Source organism: Equus caballus, chromosome 9, assembly GCF_041296265.1.
Source record: "Equus caballus isolate H_3958 breed thoroughbred chromosome 9, TB-T2T, whole genome shotgun sequence".
In the NCBI taxonomy this organism is placed as follows: Eukaryota; Metazoa; Chordata; class Mammalia; order Perissodactyla; family Equidae; genus Equus; species Equus caballus.
In genome coordinates, this window is record NC_091692.1 from 82,392,175 (window position 1) to 82,415,916 (window position 23,742).

The 23,742-nt window shown below is 40.5% G+C and overlaps 1 protein-coding gene across 2 annotated transcripts in view; it reads right to left on the bottom strand.

Moving 5' to 3' along the window:
• WASHC5 (WASH complex subunit 5) overlaps positions 1-23,742 on the bottom strand; it is a 60,479-nt gene that overhangs the window by 15,868 nt on the left and 20,869 nt on the right. For both annotated transcript variants that reach the window (XM_005613277.4, XM_001498336.6), the window contains exons 10-23: positions 22,925-23,052; positions 18,626-18,755; positions 15,925-16,037; positions 14,385-14,551; positions 14,232-14,307; positions 12,820-12,930; positions 11,924-12,064; positions 10,803-10,883; positions 7,019-7,120; positions 6,092-6,271; positions 4,827-4,951; positions 1,830-1,992; positions 1,313-1,415; positions 1,145-1,224 (exon numbers count right to left, since the gene is read on the bottom strand). In XM_005613277.4, the coding sequence (XP_005613334.1) occupies positions 1,145-1,224; positions 1,313-1,415; positions 1,830-1,992; positions 4,827-4,951; positions 6,092-6,271; positions 7,019-7,120; positions 10,803-10,883; positions 11,924-12,064; positions 12,820-12,930; positions 14,232-14,307; positions 14,385-14,551; positions 15,925-16,037; positions 18,626-18,755; positions 22,925-23,052 (1,700 nt within the window). The remainder of the gene's footprint in view (positions 1-1,144; positions 1,225-1,312; positions 1,416-1,829; positions 1,993-4,826; positions 4,952-6,091; positions 6,272-7,018; positions 7,121-10,802; positions 10,884-11,923; positions 12,065-12,819; positions 12,931-14,231; positions 14,308-14,384; positions 14,552-15,924; positions 16,038-18,625; positions 18,756-22,924; positions 23,053-23,742) is intronic.

A 23,742-nucleotide genomic window follows, 5' to 3' on the forward strand; every position in this document is an offset into this window, starting at 1 on the left:
ATGAATACAGTCTCAATGATGAATTTATATAATTGGGAAGAAGAGAATGGAATTCTTCCAAATTCCCAGAACAGTCTAGACTTTTTCTATGGTATGTGATACTTCTAACAATGAATCAGTTTCCACCAAGAAATCTACTAGCTGGTAAGCAGGCTTCCTGAGGAGACGGGTAGTGCTTCCTTTTACTGTGTCACCCAACAACTGACAATGCTTTGTGTGTAACGGGTGTTCGATAAAGAATTGTTGAATGTCTCAGATCATCAAGTGATGAGAGAAGGATGTGCAGAAGATTCAGGGGCTGGCCCAGTGGCACAGCAGTTAAGTTCGCATGTTCCACTTCTGAGCGGCCCGGGGTTCGCTGGTTCGAATCCCGGGGGCAGACATGGCACCGTTTGGCATGCCATGCTGTGGTAGGCGTCCCACATATAAAGTAGAGAAAGATAGGCACGGATGTTAGCTCAGGGCCAGGCTTCCTCAGCAAAAAATGAGGAGGACTGGCAGTAGTTAGCTCAGGGCTAATATTCCTCAAAAAAAAAAGAAGATTCAGAGAGTCCCTGGGAGCCAAAGCCAAGTAAAGGCAGCAAAGCAGATGAGTGGATTCTACAGAAAGTAGACTTCCACGCTGCAAATCAATCTCCTCATCTCACTTTCTTACTCATTTCCAAAGACAGTGTTCTACTCACAATGTAATTTATGCCCCAAAGAACCTGGCTTTCTAACATCCATGTAGACACAGGAGGGGAGAAAGACAAAAGCGTTGTTCTAACAGCTACTTGGAGCAGATTAGGGCTGTACACTGATAGAGCAGTTCATTAAATAGACTTGTTATGCGAGGGCGGAGCGTTACCGAGGAAAGATTTCCATTTCCTTGGGTGAAAGCACCTCTTCCTTAAAGACATTTCAAAAAGAAACAGTTTTTCCAGCAAAATGAAAACAATAGGCCAATGAAAAGCATAGTCAAGAACAGCCCCAGAAAGGAAGATAAAGAAACAGTGAATTTAGAAATAATGATAAACTGAAGTGTTGTATTTTTGTTTTGACGACAAAACAAAGAAGAGGGGCTTTCTTTGGACAACAAGGTTACAGGAAAATAATAGTTAAAAAAAAAATAATATTAATTATCAACCTCTTTCCCACAACATACCTTCATTATAGCCTCCAGATAAGCTGTCCAAATCTTCTGTGTTTTGGCAATGGCGGAAAAATAAATTTTATTCGAATTTGCTGAAAGGTTAAAATACAATTTTCTGTTTAGTAAATTTAGAGAGGCTACCGTGTTATCTCCACTGCAGGCTAGTTTCAGAACACTTACCTACAATACTTTTTAGGGGGCTGACAGCATTCATGAGGGTTTTTAAGGTATCCTGCACAGTTCTGTCTCTCAGGATAATTTTCTGAAACATGCTGAGGAAATTCTAAAACAAGAAAGCAGGATCAAAGAACCAAACTTAATGAATAAAATGAATAACTACTCCAGTTAACTCAAACGCTATGTAGAACAGAGACTGGCCTAAATCATACAACGCTATAAATAGGATGATAGGGAAGCAGCAACTTCCGGTTCCTGTTAGAAACATCGCCTCCTGGCAGAAGTTGCTGGTTTCAAAGAGAGTCTTATCTTCCCAGGATGAAACTCACAAAAACAGTCTACTTATAAAAATACCATGCTGGCCAAAGAAATTCTGGTTCATTTTCAGTTCTTATCTACCTAACAGGAATCATATAAATATGCCTGATGTCAGTATATGAAAGCATGAAAGAAAAGTTAAATGATCTACTCTCATCTCTCCCAGGGTAGCAGGAAATCTACACGAAAGTGAAAGGCTCACCTGTAACTCTTTGACAATCATAAAGCAGAGAAGCCTGTCTAACCCATTCAGACCAAAGGTCCCCAGGGTGGTCTGGATTTCTGAGAAGAGGCGGCTGCTGGTCACTTCTTGATGAGTTTTCATATCATACCAAGTGTTCAGCTGGTCAATGTGACATGTCATTCTAAAACAAAAAGAAACCAAACTTAAAACCCAAAGGCATTTCAAAATTCATCCTAAAGAGATGTGGGATGCAACAGGATTTGGGCATCACATATGAGGAACAACAGTTACAGGATTTGTGTTTAATAACCTCTGTGCCTAGGCACCCAACATATCTCACGGTGAACGCCCCATGGGCCAGGAGGGTAAAACTCAGTCAATCACCTTCCCCTGCCCTGTGGTACCTCAATGGTTTGACTAATTCATTTCCACGGGGTTGGGCTGCTTTTTGGAGTCATTTGAGAGGACAAGGTTAGAGTTGGTTGTCAGGCTGGGGGACTTCAGAGCCCAGGTGGCTCTCTGCAGGGTCTTTCTCTGAATTTCTAGAGACTGGGCACAAAATAGAGTCTTGAGTCACTTCCATTTTTGTAAGACAGGAACCTTGATTCCTCATGCCCTATCTAGCATTTGAGACTATGACGATGAGCCATGTCCTCTTTCCTCCACATTCTGATCATCGAACAAGGAATCCTTTTAGACTCAGGAGTGTGATGATGGCAATGACAACAACTGACAGTATTTACTGAGCACTGAGTATTTACTGAGCACTCCTAAGGTGCTATGACCTCTCCGTGTGCTACCGTTTCACTCTCGTCATAGCTCCGTGCTATACAAGCTGTTTGGCCCTCATTTTACAGATGAGGCATCTGCGGCTTAGATGGGCTGGATCCCAACACCATCCCCTTAACCACCATTTTAACAGTTCTCAAATGTTGGCGTAGGGACCTTCAGTCACTGGTAGAGCGTGTTGAAGGAGAGACGCCGGGATCTTCTTCCTGGAGAGTTTGACTGGGGTGGTCTGGAGCTGAGGCTCAGCCTCTGCGATTTCAGCAAGCTCCACAGATACGCCCCTTGGAAGGGAGTTAAAAGAGGCATAAGGTGAGGGAGGTTTAAGTTTAGACGCAAGTGGGAAGAACAAAAGGATTTCCAGAACTGCATTCTACTTTCAGGTTTCCACGTGTCCTCTTGCACCACCAGTGCTGGTGCTGTGAATGCGCCATTTGAGAGGCTCCCGGTGTGGATGAAGAAGTCAATACATGACCTGGAAATCCCACACTCACTCCTTTCTGCAACTGTTGACATGGCACTAGGTGGATGGTTTTCTAGAAGGGCTTCAGTGATCAACCCATGGGCACCAAGAAAGGAGGAGTTACAAAACATTCTGGATCATTTACTCTTTTTGGCTAAACAAAACTCATTTCTGCTGGAATTTTGGGAAGAAGTTTACATATAGTTTGCCAACTTTCATAAGTTCAGAGAGACAAAATCTGCCTGAATGCGAAGGCAGTACAAAGGAGCCATGTCATAAGGACATTTAATTGACACAAATTCAACTATGCATGCAGAGCTGGACAGAAAAAGAAGGGAAGTCATCTTTTCTTGGGTAATTACACCAACCATTCCACTCAGTGAGCATGTGCCCAGGGGTAAACATGAGACAGAAGCCAGGAACCTTCTCTTCCCTCAGTCGGTCTTAGTACCAACTGCTTCATCGGAGGCTCAACAAGAAAAAGGAGGGAAATGGGCTCAGCTGGAGTCACTGAGAGAGGCGGCAAGCAAGTCTCTACCACGGAGCCCACCTACAATAATCTCCAGGGCGGCTTCGATGACATGAGATTTTGCCCATGTGACCGTATCTAGACTGTGATCATGGCAAGTGAAGCTATGCCGTCTGCCCCTGAGTGGCACAGTGCTTAAGAGGTGGGCTCCGGAGACAGAGCGCCTGGTGTGCCTTCTGGGTCCACCATTTATTAATTCTGTGATCCTGGGCAAGTCACCCAGCTTTTCCGTGCCTCAGTTACTTCATCTTTAAAATGGGAGGAATAACAATGCCTACCTCATAAGATTGTGGTAAAGAGTAAACGAAGGACTGTGTATAATGTGTCTAATGCTGAGAAGAGAGCACAAGGTAAGTGCTCAATAAATGCTAGTTTTTACTATCAAAAGTGCTTGGGTGTAGGGGCTGGCCCCGTGGCCAAGTGGTTAAGTTCACGCGGTCTGCTGCAAGTGCCCAGTGTTTCGCTGGTTCGAATCCTGGGCGCGGACATGGCACTGCTCATCAAACCACGCTGAGGCAGCGTCCCACATACAATTAGAAGGACCCACAATGAAGAATATACAATTATGTACCGGAGGGGCTTTGGGGAGAAAAAGGAAAAAATAAAATCTTTAGGAAAAAAAAAAGTGCTTGGGTGTGGAGCTAAGAAACAAGGAGGTAACCTTAAAAGATCAGGATAGGAGCTGACAAGTGCAAGACCCAGGGACTGGAGTGGGGGAGCGTGCCACAGTTACACAGGTACACATGAGCAGTTTGTAATTAAGAAGTTTTAACATATTGGTGAGCCCACAGGCCCAAGTGAGTAGAATGCTACTTGGAAAGCAAGAGAAGCACAGACTAAAAGATGGCGAAAGAGACCTGATAGTTGTTTTAATCTATATTTCTTTGGACTGGGGTCTCTTCAGGCCCACTGAGGAAAATACGCAGTCTGAAAAAAAGTGAATTTAGGGGTCAGCTCGGTGGTGTAGCAGTTAGGTTCACGCACTCCGCTTCAGCGGCCCGGGGTTCATGAGTTTGGATCCTGGGCAGGCATCCCACACGTAAAGTAGAGGAAGATGGGCACAGGTCTCAGCTCAGGGCTAATCTTCCTCAAAGAAAAAAAAGTGAATTTAATAAACTCATTAGAAAGGACCCAACTGCAGCAGGAACAAGGGTGTGATATGGGTATATGCAATATATGTTTAGAGCTGTGTATTGTCCATGGTGTTCAAGGCTCAGTGGAATTCAGATACACCTACTTTGGGTCTGTGATCCGCAAGATTTCTCTGCAGAGTCGACCAATGAACGTTACAGACTCATCCACAGGGGTAAACTTTGGTATAGGAATGTGAGTGGACTGGTACATACTTTGCCAATCTTGAATCTAGAAAAAGCAAAACCAAACCATAAATATTTAGTACCTCTTGGATAAGGTAACCTAGTTATCCTTTTTCCACATAGTTTTACAAAGATAACGTGGCATGAACAGTGATGATAAATGTTCCTTGGTTTTAAAGAGGAAACTTAAAACGGCATTAATAGCATTCCAGAAATGCCACATATAGCATTTATAAAAAAAGGGAAATATCTGTGAAAAAGTGAAGTGACTGAGGAGAAGTGACAAGAAGAGACACAGAAATTTCTGGCTTTTTGTCCTATAAGTTAACATGTATCAATGCAACAATAAAAATCCAAAATATCCTAAGCTCAGAAGATACTTAATCTTTCAAAAATGGCAGCTGAATCATGTCAATTCCCTAATTAAAAACTTACAGAGTGGCTCCTTTACAGGCTAAAGTCAAAATTCTTAGCTATGACACTCAAGAATTTGGGGCTCAAAGAACCCAATTAAAAAACAAGCAAAGGAGATAAACAGACATGTCTCCAAACAAGATTTACAAATGGTCAATAAGCGCATGGAAAGATGCTCAACATCATTAGTCATTAGGGAAATGCAAATAAAAACCACAATGAGGTACCACTTCACCTTCATTAGGATGGCTATAATTTACCAAAAAAAGGGAAAATAAGTGTGGGCGAGGATGTGGAGAAATTAAAACCCTCCAACACTGTTGGTGGGAATGAAAAAATGGTGCCGGCAGGGTAGAAAACAGTTTGATGGTTCATCAGTGAGTTAAACACAGAATTACCATATGACCCAGCAATTCCACTCTTTGGTATATAACCTGATCAAGCCCAACTGGACTCCTAAGTCTTCTGAACTCTCATTCACTTGAGTTATAACAAAAACAACAAACAGCTTCATTCTGTAGCCATTTAATTCTATCTGCTTTCTCCTTAGGACAGTAAGCTCCGAAAGGTCAGGTGCCATATCAACCTTTCTGCATCCTTCATGACTCCTGGACGTACTCCAAGGGTATCCGTGATAGTCTAGTGCTTACTAATTTTTTAGTAACTATTTAAATAAATAAACTTTCTTGTTGGAATTTCTGAGGTTTGGGGTATGTATTTTAGACATCAGCAGTAACAAATATAGTCAAGAATTTTAAGCTTATTTAGATACCTTTGTCCTTAAGAAGTTATTACACTCTTGTTCCACATTGTAATTTATAATACGAGATACTTCCTCCTGCCAGATCTTCAGACCATAGATGTTGACATAGTCCTGTATGTATTCAAAAGAACGATGGAATCCATCCATGGTAGCTCCCAACTCTTTCAGCTTGGGCATCAATTCACTCGGCTGCACAAAAGGGGAAACATCAATCTATTATACTGAAGTAGATTGTCAACCTCTAATATCTTCGTTAGACTTGAAGTGATACCCCAAGTGAGAGACCACAGGGATGGTTTAAGACAGCTTTGGAAATACTCACTTCCTCTCTCACCTATGATGAGTGGTAACTTATGTCAGACATTCAGCAAAGAATAGATTTCATTCATTTGGGAAGGAAGCCTCATACAAAAGAATACAAAAAACGAATGTCGGTGATTTCTCTCATATCATTTGATGAATATATCTAATCTTAAAACACTTAAAGTATTTTAAATTAAATTAACTGAGGTGAAAAGTACCCCAGATACAAATTTCAGGCCTATTTTTTTCTCTCGAAAAAAAATGATCATATTCCCTAACAGATCAAGCAAAATAAAAAATTAGAGCCTTCATAATAAGTTTTTATCTGATTTAGGGCTAACAAATTCTTTTAAATATAAGACAACTCCGAATCATAAACATCAATTCAATTCTTAAACTAGGGGATCAACAGGTGAAAGAAACAAGGACTGGTTTTAAAAAGGATTTTCATATAAAATGAATGGATTACAATATAGGACAAAGAAGCCCATCAGTTGATAGTATCGAACATCACATATTAGATAGATGTTAGATAGGAGGAAAGGTCTTGCTCATAATAGTTAAAAATGGTGTTCTAGTCCCTTTTGCAAGCTGAGAAGAGAGAAAGGCCAACCCATTTTGGTCATCTGGTACCTTGGCTCGAGGGTTGAAGATCAATCCCCTATGAAGAGCAAAAGCAACACGTTTAACTAGCTCCTTCCTTATTCCATCCTCCAGCAACTGTTTCGGATCCACCTACGGGCAAATCAAAAAGCAATACATGGCAGTGAGGAAAAGTGCAGTCCAGAGGAAACCCAGAGGAAAGATGGCTTCCAGAAGCTGGCATGGAGCACTTTCCTACCTCATTTCTAAACGACTGGGGTTCTTTTCCTTCCTGCCCCTCTTTAATCTTGTGTACCTTGGACAGAATTATTAAACCTGTCACCTCTTTAGGATTTGGTTTATCTCAGTAAAATTCATGATGATAATTGTACAACATGACATTTCAAAGATGACGAGGGTGGAAAGTTGTAAGTTGCCTCACATTTTAATCATTTCATTAAAAGTAAAAAGTGCCTTTCCTTATCACCAGGAGGAGGCAGTGGAATGAAGGGCCTGCCTTTGAATTTGGTTCGTGTCTTCCCTCTGGATGTCATCTCAGGGCCTCTACATCCATAGGAGCAAAGCTTGGGGCTGGACCACACTGCAGATTTAACAGTTCTCTTTTCTCTCAGCATTCTCGGGATGCTGTTTGTAATTAGGGAGGTAAAATAGGACAGCAAATCTGCTGTCTGACTCTACAAGCTTATTTTGCTGATTCTTCCTTCTATAATGAGAAAGCTTTTGTTATTTCCTAAAAGACAGTCTCCTATCAGATCCATAAAGCATCAGATAGTTTCAACACACTTCTTTAAAGTCCCTGAGACTTGTTTCTTTTACTTTGTAAAGGACCATTATTTTAAAAAGTCATAAAGACAACTGATGGGTTCCATCTGGGTTTGATTATATTTAAACTTCAAGGAAGATAATTGCAGTGAAAGTTACAGAAAATACAAAAGCCAGAGAAACATGTTGAATTACATCATGACTATGAAATCAGAAAAATCCAGACTGTGGAGAAACAATAGGTCAAGGCCTCAGGTTCTTCAACAGGTAAATTGTAAGGAGAGAAAGGAATGGAGGAGAAATGTGGAAATTAAAAAGACTTAAAAGATATAATAAATTTTTGTGTGTGCGTGTGTGTCTAAGACTGGACCAGAGCTAATATTTGTTGCCAATCTTCCTCTTTTTGCTTGAGGAAGATTATTGCTAAGCTAACATCTGTGCCAATCTTCCTCTGTTTTATGTGGGATGCTACCACAGCATGGCTTGATGAGTGGTGCTAGGTCTGTGCCCGGGATCCAAACCTGCGAACCCCAGACCACCAAAGTGGAGCATGCGAACTTAACCACTACGCCACTGGGCCAGCCCCCATAATAAATTTTTTTAAATGGGCAAGTCATAACTATAGTGTCTAGAGATTTACTTTTGGATAACAAAACTATAAACAGAGAGACTGAGATTAAGTCAGAGCACGTGAAGAGGATCCTGGGTGGGAGATGGCTAAATTATATTTTTTGACTTGATTAGGGGTGAGAACAAATGGTGTTTACCTTATAATAACCCATTAAGCCACATAATTGTTTCTGTAGCTTTCAGGATCTGTGCTCTATCTTATAATAAAAAGGTAAATTATAGATAAATATAATCAATGAGAATAAAATCAAAGAAGTAACATGAAGTTTGCAAAGAAATATTCCTTAGAACAACAAATTCAGTGAAACAGTTAAATCTTTTCATGAATCTACAGATCTTACATGGCTCTTCCAATTCTTCCCAGACTTTCAGTAATTTATGGAGTGTTCATAGCTAACACAGCCCCTTCCCCACATTTCTATCTCTTTCCCCGAAGTTAACAAAAGTTAACAGCTTTCGTATGGATCCTCCAGACTTTTCTCTATTAATTCATACACATAAATATTTGTCCTTAAATATATATTTAATTAAAAAAATCTAAATGAGCTCATAACACACACACACAGACACACTATTCTACAATTTGTTTTTTTCAATTTAAGTTTTGGAAATCTTCCAGTGGCAAATTCTTTTTGAATGGCAGCAGAGCAATCCATGGTATGAATGCATCACGATACATTTAGCCATCCTCTTACCAATAAAGGTTTAGATTCTTTCTATTCTTTCGGCTACCTGTAACAATGAACATTTCTATGTATATCTCTGTGTATATCTCACTTGTTTTAAGTCATATCAACTAAAGTGAACTTATATTTTTTATGTGTTTGAAATAGATCCTTAACTTTCGAAGGTTGAAGATTAGTGAGGGCCACAGGATCCCTTACAAACAGCCCCGAGTCGTTAGACCGGCAGAGATAGTCTACTGGGTTGAATGGGGTCAGGACGACAGTCCCTCTGCTCTTATTATCGGAAAGGTTGTGGCAAAAGATAATCTGGTCCTAGGATTTATCATCACTTTACAGATTAGTCAGAAGTGGGAACCTGCATGTGTACTCTCTGCATATCAACTGAGTTAAACTGGCATCAGGCCTAGAGCACGTCTAATGGATTCTATTAATATTCCAGGGGGACAATGGTATTTCTTTCAGCACACTTCCAGGAACCACACACTAAAGTTCCATTTCTATTTAGGTTCATTTTCTATATTTTCTCAGATTTTATTAACACAAACGTTAATCTGGCAATTCGATAGATACAAATTTTTTTAAAAATCGAAAATGTTCAGATTCTCCTGATGTCAGATAAATGGAAAAATAAATAACAGCACCATGAATTCTGTCAATGGGAACACCACTAGTCATCATAGGATTACAAATTAAAAGAGCAATGAGATCTCACTTTACATCCCTTGAGAGAACAAAAATTGGGAAGTGGATAATAACATGAACTGGCAAAAATGTGAGTAGATACACAGGAAACAAGTCATTTCAGAGGGAATCCGGCAGTATTGAGACAAATTAAGTATAAATATGCCCTAGGCCCAGTGATCCACTCCTGGTGGTATATAGATTTCAGAGAAACTCTTGCACAAGTCTGCAGTGGGGACATGCTCAGAGATGCTCATCTTGACAGTGTTTATGATAATGGGGAGACCAGGGGTGAAAATGGGCAACACAGGTGTCTGTGCCTAGGGGAATAATTAAGTAAAATGTGGAATTCTCTGCAGCAGGACCAAGTAACCAACTACCTGACCCACAGCAACATAAATAAATTTAAAAAGCAGTAAGCAGTAAGAAAAGCTGGAAAAACAATGAGATTTAGCGCACAATATGATTTAGATAAATCAAAAACCCATGTATACATAAAATAACACCACATGTTAAAAATAAGGATACTTCCGTACTTAGGGACAAAAATCAAACATACAGAGTGGGTGCTGTGCGAGGATGGAAATGGGTGTGGGTATCCAGGAGAAGAGAAAGAAAAAAGAAGAGAGGAGCTTGCAGACATCAGTGATGACAACGGCCTGTGAACAGACAGGTACAATTATCTCAGCTTTCTGTACTTGGGGTGCAGTACAAAAATACTGAAAAGAGAGAACATTTTGGGGGAGAGGGGGAGACAGAGAGAGGGAGAGCAGGTGAGTGAGCTAGCTATTTTGCCTAAGAGAATTGAACTGTTTGTTTTCTTTGTTATTATGAAAATTCAGTAAAAGGATTTCTCTTAAATAACTCATGGGTATTCTCAAAGGTAAGAATTATAATGCTCTCTCTTCCTCCATCAATAAATGAAGATCAAAAGCTGAATATGAAACAAGCAAGGGACATAAGGTGGTAACATTATCCCATAGGATACATTCCACAATAATCCAAACTACTAAGGCTCTTACTACGAGACACGTGGACCAGCATCAAACTGTTACCTTGATGATTCCAACCAAAGTCGTCTTCATCATCAAGATGCCTTCAGTAAAAATGGAAATAGCATGAGTAAGCTTGGCAACCTTCAACAAAGAAAAAGAAGTTAATGAAGTACTTCTCATAAAAGACATTATTTCTACGGGAAGCTAAAATCACTGGCTAATAGTCCTGGAATGGGCAAAAACAACAGCAATGAGTGTGCAGCTTTAGGACACCGGGTACATGTGTCCTGGTCAGAAACGAGGCTTTGTGGGGTAACTGAGACCACTGTTGGACATATTGGGTGACTGCGTCAGAAGACGTTAATTCATTCCCTAACCTTCAACCAATCATTTCCCCTTCTTTAGGCCTCAGTTTCTCATGTCTAAGATGAGGGCAGGACTCAATGATATGGATGGTCTCTTCCAAGAAGAAAAGGCTGACTGAGACTATGAGAGGGTAACTCTCCTTCACTGCCTTCCACATTCTTTACAAGCTACACCAGGAGACAGTGATAAGGTAGACTGATGCTCTTTTTTTGAGTTAGAATAAATGTGGAAATTCTGAGCTTGAAAATCTGAGTTCCTGTTGCAATTTTTAGAGTTGCATCAAAGGATGTGAAATTGGAAACAGATATCACATTTTCAATTTTCACTAGATTTTACTTTTCACATCTTTAATTTTCAGTTCAGGGAGAAAGGAAAGCGGAGGAGTTTGAGAAGAACAACTTCTGAGGCTCCTTAACTATGGAGTGGGTTTAAAAGTCCGCCTGGAGGAAATGGTTCATGGAATGAGGATTATTTTGAGCCACTGGTTTGGTGGATGAAGCAGGAACTCGAATGTGAAAAGTCTAGGCTATGCAGCCCAAGAGAAGGGCTGATTCACCAAGACTGTTCAAAAGAAAAGTGACCAGCTGAGCTCTACTTCCTCTGAGAACATTCAGGCAGGCAAAGCCTTAAATGACACCAGGACAATGTAAGGAATAAATTTCATTACAATGGTAAATGTGGTTATCACTGAGAGTGGGAAGAAACAAATCACAAGTGGTCGGGTGGTCCTGGGGATATGCCAGGCAACACATCTGTGATATTTCATGGTTTCGGGTTTTCAATATCAAAGGGCAGAAGTCAAAGGGACACGGCACCTCGTATCGTGGGCCAAGCTGAGCATAGTCCCTCAGCTTGTCTTTATCCAGGCGGGTTGGCACTTCAATGATATCGTGGGTCTGAAGTTTTATGATCTTCAGAAGAGAAGTAAACATGCTTTCTGGAATGATCTGCAAAACCTTTAGTGAAAAGGAAAAGAGGAAAAACAATTGAAAGTCTCTTTTATTTTTCTTAGCTGATGAATGCTAGGACAACAGTAAGAAGGATACCCGTGTGTACAAACAGCCATTTATCTGTCTACAGAAGGGATGCTGTGCGACTTGAAAGAGCTCTCAGGCAATGGGCTATGCTCCTTCAGACATGAGTCGCTCACAGGATATAAAGCTAATCCTCATGGAAACGCTGCAAAAGATCTTATCACTTCCACATTATGAAGTTTTAAAAGACTGAGGTTCAGAGATGTTAAGTAACATGCTCTAGACCACTCAGCTGCTATGTGACACAAGAAAATTTTGAATCCAGACCTGTCGGGCTCCATGATGAACAATAAGTTATTAAAACAAGGACCCAAATTCTGCTGAAAGCTTTAATTAAGTTCAGACTAGACTATGTTGGCTCAAGATCTGGCTCTTTTACCAACTAGCTCTGTGACTTGGAAGAAGCCATTATAATCTGTTTCTTCACCAGAAAGTGGAGGTCAATACCACCAGCATTTAAAAAAACAGGTGTAAAAGTTCTTTGAAAGTAAAAAAAATATCTGCTCATCTAAAGAACCAGTAAGAATAAGTTTATTTTTAGGTGTTGCAAATTTCTGGAATCAAATTAAGAATCAGAGAAAGGAACATGGGTATACTCTTAATAGGGCCCCAAGCACACCTTTTGTGCTTACAATAGCAGTTGGTTTGCCAATAAAACACCCTGACGCATTTCTTACCTTTCTCACATAGGACACCAATTCGCCAGAATAATATTGAGACACACTGAGAAGATCGGGGCTATTTGCTTGATTAATACGAAGAAGGGGCAGGTCAAGGGCAGAGGCAAGCTGGAAGAAAAATAAGATATATCTGTTTCTCTGTCTCAAAGAGTCCTAGAGATTGCGCTCTTTCCAGAAACAGTAACATACACCAAAGCTCTTGGGCTTTACCCAAGAGAGAGCAACACCACTAAACTTCATCAAAGTCATTCATAGTTTCTGATGACGATGATACAATTTTTTAAAAATGACAGTCATCTGCAAGCTACTCATTTGCCAATTGTGGTCCCTGGACCAGCAGCATCAGCATCCCCTGGGAACTTGTTAGAGATGCCCATTCTTGAGCCCCACCCCAGATGTACTTCATCAGAAACTCTGGGGGATGGGTCCAGCAATCTGTTGTAACAAGCCTTCCAGGTGATTCTGATGCCCCTCAAGTTTGAGAGCCACTGTGCTACAGAAGACAGCTACTCTTGCACGGGAATCAGACATTTTGAGTGATGGATTTCTGTACCGAGTCCAATCTAAGGTGTCGTGGACTGTAAGAAGTGCCAGTATTTTATGTACCACTCAGAAAGAAAAAACATGCGGCCAGCAATTATAAAACTCACCGCCAATTACAGAGATGTTTAAATATGAAAGAAAGTGCACCTCAGAGTTAATATATACGGTGATTCCATCAGAAGACATTGGGTAAGTTATGCGTTCATTTATCACGATCTGAAACTACCGTGAGAGCAGGGACCATGTCTGTGCTGTTCACACTATCCCTAACCTTTAGAGGAGGTCCTAGTTTGTAGCGGAGGCTCAATGAGAAGTTTTTAAATGAAGAAGTAAAAGGACTCAATTCACATCTAGGGAAAAAAGGACCCATAGGATTCACATTTTCAGTATACTGGTACAACAAAAAAACATTTATTTTCATTTCAAAATAATTTTCTGCAAGACACTCCAGCTTATATTATTAATTCAAACTTAAATTATTCATGGCATCTTCTGGGTGTGTGTGTGAGCAAGATTTGCCCTGAGCTAACATCTGTGACAATCTTCCTCTACTTTGTATGTGGGATGCCTCCACAGCATGGCAGATGAGTGGAGTAGGTCCGCACCCGGGATCTGAACCTACGAACTTGGGCTGCTGAAGCAGAGTGTGTGGAGCTTCAACCACTGAGCCACGGGGCCAGCCCTTGGCACCTTTTGAAGCTATGCTCTCGTGGAGAAATTGCCAACAATTTTCAGTCTATGCAAATACTTACGTTATCTAACTTTCTAAAAGGATGAAATCCTGGGCTGAATTAATGAATGAGGTAATAACGAAGACCAACTCTTCCCTAGGAACTGAGAACGGGATCTCACTGTTCTTTGCTTACCTTTAGGAATGTAGCTCTGAGTTTAGTCACCATGGATGGGTTCACCCTTATGCTCTCTTGCATGATAGATGTGAAGCTGTAAAAAGAGACAAATGGTAAGGAGATGTTGAGAGTGCCCTTCGTCATGGGCAAACGTCAGCCTGTCCACAGTACCTGTCAATTAATTGCCAAGCAAAAGAAAGATCCCCAACGATCTGCATCGTGATCAGGACCTCCTCTTTGATGTTAATGGTTCGGATCATTTGGTGGAGAAATTTGCGAGTATCAGCAAGAAACTGACATACTTGTAGATTTGATTCCAACTGGTGAAATTCTTGAACCTGTGTTACATAAATATATTTAATTTTAAAATTCTGAATGCCCTCGATGGTGTTTGTTTTTCCTTGAAAAGACTTCAAATAGAGCATGCTACTTCCAAAGCATTTCTTGGCAAAATTTTTATTTCAAGTTATAATTTCAGAAATGTATAAGCCAAGTCATAAAATAACACACAAATTTCTAGGATTAGGAAATGTTCTACTGCTTATTATCCTTATCTAAATGCCATAATAAGTGAATACTTCCATTTTCCATTTTAATATCAATAAACATATATTGGGAAAATCCTCTTAATTCTGAAGATTTGAAGGATTGCTAAAAAATAAAATAACTCACATCACAACCAAGGTGTTGGCACTTGTACATTATTAAGTTCTTTTGACGGACTCTTTAAAACAAATAATGATTCCACAGTGTCCTGAAATTTTAATGTATATAATTCAAGGGGCCTGGGCTATATGGAAAAATAAATAACACAAAAGATAAAAGCATCTGAGATTTACAAAGCTGTTTTTAATTGTACTATAGACTAGAAAACCCAAAAAAACAACCAAAATAGAAATAGTACAAGTGGACAATTGTTTGGAATGGCTAGGGAAACTGGCTGGCTAACAACGGAGAATTATACTGTGTTGCCATTAACAGTAACCATTCTAAAAACCTCACAAAAATAGCAAAAAGCCAAGACGAAAGTCTGCCAACTGAAAAAAGTACTAATTAGATCTCTAAAAATGTACACTTACACCAACTGGACAGGGTTCCAGATGAGTATGAATGATGTTTAAATAATAGAGTTTATGGTTATTGTTCTGATACTTTCGTTTATTTTACATTTTAAGCTCAGTACACAATTAAAATTTTTAGAGTGTGGAGGTAAAATAATGCTTGTTTGGTACAAATATTTTTGAGTAGATAAAAAACAAACTATTTTTTCAGAAAAGAAAATACACCACTTATAAGCATATGATCATTATATAACTATTTTCATTTTTGTGTATTCCTTTGTAGTTTTCTCCCCCAGGCACACACTCTTGACCAATCTAAAAAATACAACACAGTTTTATTTTTGCTTTTACCTCCTTACACAATCTTCCCAAGGTTTCTATATTGTTTTCATAATTATTTTTCCAAGACTACATTTTTCCACAAGTTGTAATACCATTAATTTTTGCTACCATTCTCTTCATGTTGGTCATTTAATTATTTTCCCAATTTCAGGACACTGTATATAATATTACAGTGAGCATATTAATTCATACTGCTTTTGCTTCTGATGAAATATTCTCTTAGATATATTTCCAGGAGCAGATTGCTGGGTGAGTCAAAAAGTATGATTCATCATCCAAGAACTGTCATTTAAAAAGACTTTCCTTACCTCCTCCAAAGCTTGTATTAGTTGCACAGTTTTTCTGCCTGCAGCAGTAGAATCATCATAATTTAAAGACAATATTTGTTTTGAGATCTCTCTGAACCAAGCTTGAAGATTTTCTATTAATACAGAAACAAGGAAAGACTACTGAAATCCCAGAATTCTTGAGGCTGTGGCTTTGATTTAAACAATCCTTTACAAATCTAGTTCTCACTCACAGAGCTTTCACTGTGTACCTAACATTGCCCCCAGGAATTCTCCCAACAACGACCACAAAAATGTCTGGGGCACGTGACCCAGTAGAAGAGCTGAAACTTTCTACCTAAGTAGCTTAGGCTGTGATACCAGGCAGAAGAGGTTAAAAGGCCCAAGGATATGTTGTAAACCGATATGTGCAAAGATAGTAACGGGGTGGAGAGGAGTCGGGAAGGAACTGAAGGATGGGACGCAGATGAAGGATGGGACACAGGTGAAGGATGGGATGCAGATGGAGGATGGGACACAGGTGAAGGATGGGATGCAGATGGAGGATGGGACACAGGTGAAGGATGGGATGCAGATGGAGGATGGGACACAGGTGAAGGATGGGATGCAGATGGAGGATGGGACACAGGTGAAGGATGGGATGCAGATGGAGGATGGGACACAGGTGAAGGATGGGATGCAGATGGAGGATGGGACACAGGTGAAGGATGGGATGCAGATGGAGGATGGGACACAGGTGAAGGATGGGATGCAGATGGAGGATGGGACACAGGTGAAGGATGGGATGCAGATGGAGGATGGGACACAGAGTTAATCAGGGAGAGTCTTCTGGAGAAGTGGAGATGGGTCCCTAGAAGAAGGGACAAACATGAGCAGAGACTTTGGTGCAAAAATGACAAAGGCATGTCTTTGAGGGCCAAGATGTCAGGAGTATGAAGTATGAGTGGTGAGTCATAGGGAGGTCTGAACAGATTAGATGGTGCCATTTGCATTCACAAATGAGACAGCATTTCACAAGGCAGAGAAAGGGAAGGGCATGAACATGCTCAGTGGTTCAGGCAAAGCTCTAAATCTCATTGCATTTAATCTTCACAACAATCTATGGAGGGAGGAATTATTCCCCATTTTTCAGATAAGGAAGCTGATGCCCAGAGATATTAAGAATCCTATGCAGGGTTACACAGTTACTAAATGGTAGCACCAGAATTTTCACAACAGTCTGTCCTGGTTCAAAGGCTTTGCTCTTCGCACTGCACCAAGTTGATTTCCTAAAGTATTTGCGTTTTATCAATGGGTTGATTTCACTTTAATAAAAGCACTTAAGGGCTTATAGTCTATGTTATTTCAAAAATTGGCATGAGGAACACTAGTATAATTTTAAAGATTTTTTGCAGGACTGAGGGACAGCTATGGAGTAGGATAAAGAGCACAGGAACTGGAGTCCAAGGCAATGGATTAGATCCAGGCTCTGGACCTCCGTTACCTCCAGCAAGTGAATACATTTTTAAGCTTCAGTTTCCTTATAAATAAAATAAGGATAAAGATGTTTATTTCACAGGGTTGTAAGGATCAAACAAGAAACATTTGTGAAAGCACTTCCTAAGCTAAAATACTCCATATAGCCAGAAAAAGTTTAAGATGTTGTTTTGGAGGACCTCTGAAACAATGCTGGTATTTATTAGAACCTAAAAGAGACTAGAACAGAGATTAATGTGCCCGATTCTAGACAACTAATTTGGTCAGATTGTTACAGGTGGTTCTGTTTTACAGTCACAGTATGGTGACCTGCAAAACATGTTGTCAATTTATATCACATCATTAAGAACCAGTTGACTTTTTCCAACAGGAATCATAATATAATTCGGAAATATATTTCAGACCAACCCCTCAGCAAATCAACAAAAGCCAAATATAGTAATCAGAAGCTCATACCGATCAAAATTAGTAAAGTTGCTTTCTTTAATAAAAAGCTATACTGTTAAGCAATTCTACTGTATAATGAACTTTATTGGAAATGAATTTGATCGTTAAAACAAACATCAAGCATTTAAAAAAATACTTTAATTTGTCATCTTAAAATTCAGCATGATCTTTTGGGGGCATTTTGAAAGGCTCCTATCTATTTAAAAATTTGAAGTGATACCATAATTTTCCTATAGATCAAATTTCCTAAAGAGGCAGGAATAAAATCATTAAAGTAAAACGAGCTCCAAGTTTCGAAAACAATCTGCAGGTTCCCTCTTCTGCCACTAGATGGCAGGAGCATCAGTGAAAAAGAACCAAGCAAGACAGAAGACAAGAATCTTAGATGTCATCTATATTAGCAGTTACTAATTTTCTTGGGTGAAGTCTCCTTCTGAGAAGATCATTACAGTTATGGGTCCTTCCCCTCTCCCCTCGAAGGCACATAAGCTGACACATTAGTTTTGTATACTATGGTGAGTGGGAGGGTGGATTATGACTCTACAAAGACTATCTATGAACCAGAGTACAAGAACCATGGATTTAGCCTAACCTCATATTTCAAAGATAAGAAACCTGAAGAGAGGATATAAGGATTGCCCAAGGGAGCACAAAGCTAGAGGGAGCCAAAACTAAACTTCAGACCTTCGTTAGCAACATCCTAGCAAATGATGACAACATAGCAACTTTTTACTCTGTTGGTTTCCAAGAATGTGTGTGTACATTTCAAATACACTAATATTTCCTCTTCAGCAATTACCATTTTTCTCCACTCTGGTTAGGGGTTTCACTCCCGAAAAAACATCAGCAAGCTCGGTCATCCGCTCAGAGCCCTCCTTCTTGTAATGCTCCCACTTGGCTTGCTTCTCTGAAAGCATGTGCTTGAACATCTGATGAAGAGACAGAAGAGATTTACTTAAGAGAAAATACAGAATAGGCAGTTTATTAAGAAAGCCTTGGTGAAACCCAACTTACTGTAAAAATACGTGCTTAAAATTAACATTATCCTGGGGCTGGCCCCGTGGCCGAGTGGTTAAGTCCGTGCGCTCCGCTGCAGGCGGCCCAGTGTTTCGTTGGTTCGAATCCTGGGCACGGACATGGCACTGCTCATCAAACCACGCTGAGGCAGCATCCCACATGCTACAACTAGAAGGGCCCAAAATGAAGAATATACAACTATGTACTGGGGGGCTTTGGGGAGAAAAAGGCAAAAATAAAATATTTAAAAAAAAAAAAAAAAAAAATTAACATTATCCTGATGCCATCTCTTAAGCCTTATGACTTTATACAAGGTGAGGGGGAAGCGAGATAATCTCTAAGAGTGGTCCTCAGACAAGCATCACCTGGAGCACTTCAAAGTTTTCAGATGCCCAAGTTCCACCTCTGAAGATTTGGGTTCAGGTCTTGGTTAGGCCCAGGAATCAGCATTTTTAATGTGAAATTAAATTTGGTGACCACTGTTTCTAGGCAACAATTTCTATGATTCTAATTCAATTAGTGAGGGAAGGTTGAGTATTATCTTGTCTGATGACTGGAGAATGAACTAAATTACCTACAAAAGTTCTTGTTTGATTACACAGTAATTCTGTTTATTAATTCAGTCCTTCCTAAAATTTAAATCCTATAAAGAGTTGGGCAGAGGAGAAAATGGTATAACTCAGGGTTGGTTATTTTTTGAAGAAAAAGATTGTCCCTGAGGTAACATCTGTGCCAATCTTCCTCTATTTTGTATGTGGGATGCCACCACAGACAGCATGGCTTGAGAGTGCTGTGTAAGTTCGTGCCCAGGATCTGAACTCGCAAACCCTGAGCCGCCAAAGTGCAGCACACTAACTTACCCACTACACCACTGGGACTGCCCCCTTTTCTTTCTGGAAACAAACTTAAAAAACATATTTAAGGTATCTCACAAAGGTACAGGGTTTATTTCACTGGGCTCTTAAGATGTAAATATGCATGAATACCGATTTTTCTCTTAAGAAATTCTTCATTCATCAGCATCATGAATACTGAAATGATGAGCAATGCAGTAGGGAGACTCCATCTGCAGGTGAAAGTGATGAGGATTTCTAGGCTGCTTAATTTTAAAATGGCTTATGATGAGGATTTTTAGGCTGGTTAGTTTTAAAACTACAGATGAGATTCAGGCTCCAAGGAGTGGAATTTGTTTGCCCCTTTGTTGGGAAACATTTACGTTTCTAAGGGAAACCTCTATCTGTGAAGATGCCTCCCTCTCTGTGCCAGGAAGAAGGGGGGATGGTCTTATCTCTAGAAGCTCTTAATCAATGCCAGAGGCAAGAACTTAAGTTGGTTACTGTCTGGCAACCTCATGTAACTGACCCTCCCCCCCACAAATCCTCCTTTGTCTTTAGCCGAGGATAAAAATCAAGCGGTGACTTCTGCCATTTACTCAATCCGGTTTGATTCTTATCTACCATTTTAACTTTTTTACATATTCTTTGTCTTGTAAAGAGATAACTCACATACCTATGCCTTAAATTTAGTCCTAACCCTCAACTCGGGGCAGCAGCAGCAGGAGCTCTGACTGCCCGTGGGTCCTGTCCCCATGCCAGCGGGGGCAGCAGCAGCGGCTCTGCCTGCCCATGGGTTCTGTCCCCATGCCAGCGGGGGCAGCAGAAGCGGCGGCAGCAGAAGCTCTGACTGCCCATGGGTCCTGTCCCCATGCTATTCCACACTATTCTCTAAATAAAAGAGCACTACTGCCAGATCTTGAGAGTCTAAGAAATCTTTCTTTCGACTCCTCGGCTCACCGACCCCGCATCATTTCTGGTGGCCCGTAGGGGGAACTTGCTTCAGGGGATCTTCCGTAAGGGGATCTCGCTTCATCGGCTTGTGAGCTCGAGTTCTGGTAAGTGCCCTTTTTCCTTTCCTTGTGCCTTTCTGTTTTTCGAGGATGGATCTAAATTCACCGACCCCGCATCAAAAGGACCAAAGCCGGGTGGAATTTTGTGGGATCAGAGGAGGCAAAATCTTAGTGATCAGGCAGGATGATTAATCAAAGAAATGGTAAGTAACAGGATGAGGTACAGTGAGAATCATTTATGGAGTCTCCCCTATCTTTTTGAGTGTCTGGGGTCAATCGATGACATTTGACAAAGGAGCAGCAACAAAAATATCACCCTGAGGCCTTCATTACAGACTGAATGGCTCCAAGCCCTTCAAACACTCATTCAGATGAACTCACAGGTTTCATATCTTGTAAGACAGGATTTAGGATGGGGGATGGTCCTTAAATTAGGAGATGCACCTTCATATAAACATTAGAAGCAACACAGGTCCAATTAGTGTGTTTACAGGGGAATCAGAAAGTGATTCTAAAAAAAGGAGTTGAGGTGGGAGGTAGGAGAGAGGAAAATAAGGTTTAAAGAACAAAGCTAAAATTTCAGAAATTCAAATACAGCTGTAGGGGAGGAGGAGAACTCCTCTACCCTCTCTAGGTCCTTCTGGCTGGGCTATGAATCAAATTGACACAAAACAGTATAACAAATTGACAAATAACAGTAGAAAATCAAACAAAGCTTTGGAACATGTAGATGTGGGAGAAACCCAGGACACTGGGTAACTTGCCGGAATGGCCAAGCTGCCAGCTTCCATATCATCTTCAGCTAAAGACAAAAGAGAATGTTGGGGGTGGGGGGAGTCAGTTATGGGAGATTACCAGAAAAAGCACAGTAAACAAGAGTAAGGTTATTACACAGATTTAAGTCCTTGGTTCCATACTGATAAGAGTTTCTAGAGATAAGGTCATCCCCCCTTCTTTCTGGTGCCAAGAGGGAGACATCTTTACAAATGGAGATTTCCCTTACAAATGTAAATGTATCTTACAAAGGGTGAATTCTGCTTTTCAGAGCTTCTCCCTTGTCTGCAGTTTCTTAAAAGTAACACCTAACTGGGAACAGAGTTGGTGTTCACTAATGATTAGCTGTTCAGAGGAAAAACTAACATAATTAAAGAGATCAAACAGAGGTAGCATTTCTCTGATCTTGTAAAATTATAACCAGGCAAGTCACTGAAAACACTCAGCACATGCATTAACATTATGTTAACAATCAGCATCTAAATTTTCTGAGCTACTTAACAGGACAACACAGTGTCCTCACATATCTAGAAGATAAAGACACATCTAGAATACCACTAACCAGACTAAGGCAAGGTGAATAATGGTTCTGAACGGGCAGTGCTGTCTGGAGCTAGTTCCTGGGCCCACCTGATCCAAACTCCTAAGGTTACCATTTACAGAACCGGGACATTCCCAGGCGTCTGCTATTTTTACTAGGCCCATAGAGGCTTCCTGAGGGATAAGACTAACTCCAGAATTTCCTTCAGTGAACGCAAATTCCTTAAAGTCCTTAAGACCGCCTTGTTCAAATGTAAATCACCCATCCTTCTTAAGCCCTTTCTGATGTTCTCACAGCTTTTAAGATAAAGACTGAACTTCTGCAAGGCCCAGCATGGGCTGGCTCCTGCCCACCTTTCAACCGCATTTCATACCACCTTCCTCTTGCATTCTCTCCCTTCCAGCCAACTGGCCTTGAAGTGGCCATGCTTTTCCCCACCCAAGAAGACAGACATATTCTGTTCTCTCCCTGGAATGTTCTCCACCATGCTCGTTATCTTTGTCTTAGCTAATTCTGGCAGGTTCCTTCTCCAGGTCCCTTCAGCAGCTCTTTTCTCTCTTCTCAGGGAAGTCACCAAAGCTAGGACAAGAGCCTTTATTTTAGGTACCCAGAGAACTGGGCTCCTTTCCTTTAAAGCTCATAGCTCAGTTTGGATTTACATTTTCATTAGCGTGATGCTCTGATTAACATCCGCATTCCTCATTATACTGTAACCTCCGCTTCTTCCCGTCACTGTATCCACAATGCCACTAGGCACTAAATCCTTTCAAATGTTCAATCCTGGCCTTTTCCTATAAGAATTGTCTTAGCTAGAATCTACAGCTTGGATCAGAGACATAGCTACTAAATCCTAGTCTTTTAAGAGCTTTTTAAGAATAAAAAAAGTAAGACTTTGGTGACCATTCATTCAATATTTTTACCTCTTTGAGGATAAATTCAAACTGTGCAGTATCCAACAGCAACTGAAAGAGGATCTTGGGATTATACCTAGAGTCTGTTAGAATCTGGTCCTTGATCTGACGAAGGCGTTTGTTGTTTGGGTCACAGGCTACAAACAGGAAGAAAAGAGTTTCCAATTTATTAAATGTGTAGAAAATATCTACGCGACATAAGATGAATTCTTAAATACTTCCCTTCATTTTCTTTAAGCATTTAAAAAGTAATAAGAAAGATGTATATCAATAACACATGGTAAAACAAGTTACAGGAAATCTATGTTATCAGTAAGTGCAATTAAACTGTTAAATATAACAACTGGATCTGACATGAAACGCCATCCCTGATAATATTGTTGAATGAAAAAAGCAAACTCCAGAACAGTGTTTCCAAAGTTTGTGAGCATTTTGGGGTTGGTTTTATTATCCACTGTCCGATACGGATGGCAAGCCTTTGGCACCATTTTATAAGTGACTGGCCTCATTACGTCCCATCTGTTTGGAGTTGCTTTTGGTGTAGGCATTGTTCGCTGCCATTCAATTGAGGACAGGTGTGCAGAAAAGAGTTAACATGGTAGGCCTGAGACTGCTATGGATCGTCAGAAAGGCCTGTTTGCAGGACTGGCCCTTGACTGGCATCTGGGAAGTTGGATTTTGGAAGAGTTCCCACCATTTTGTGAGAAGAATGGCCCACTATGCCTTAACTGTATGAACAATGTGTATGATGAACATCTGCTTTCCTTCCGGGAATCTGGAATTTTGGTCAGTGCCAGGCAAAGGCTGCCTGTGCTCAGCCCCCCAAA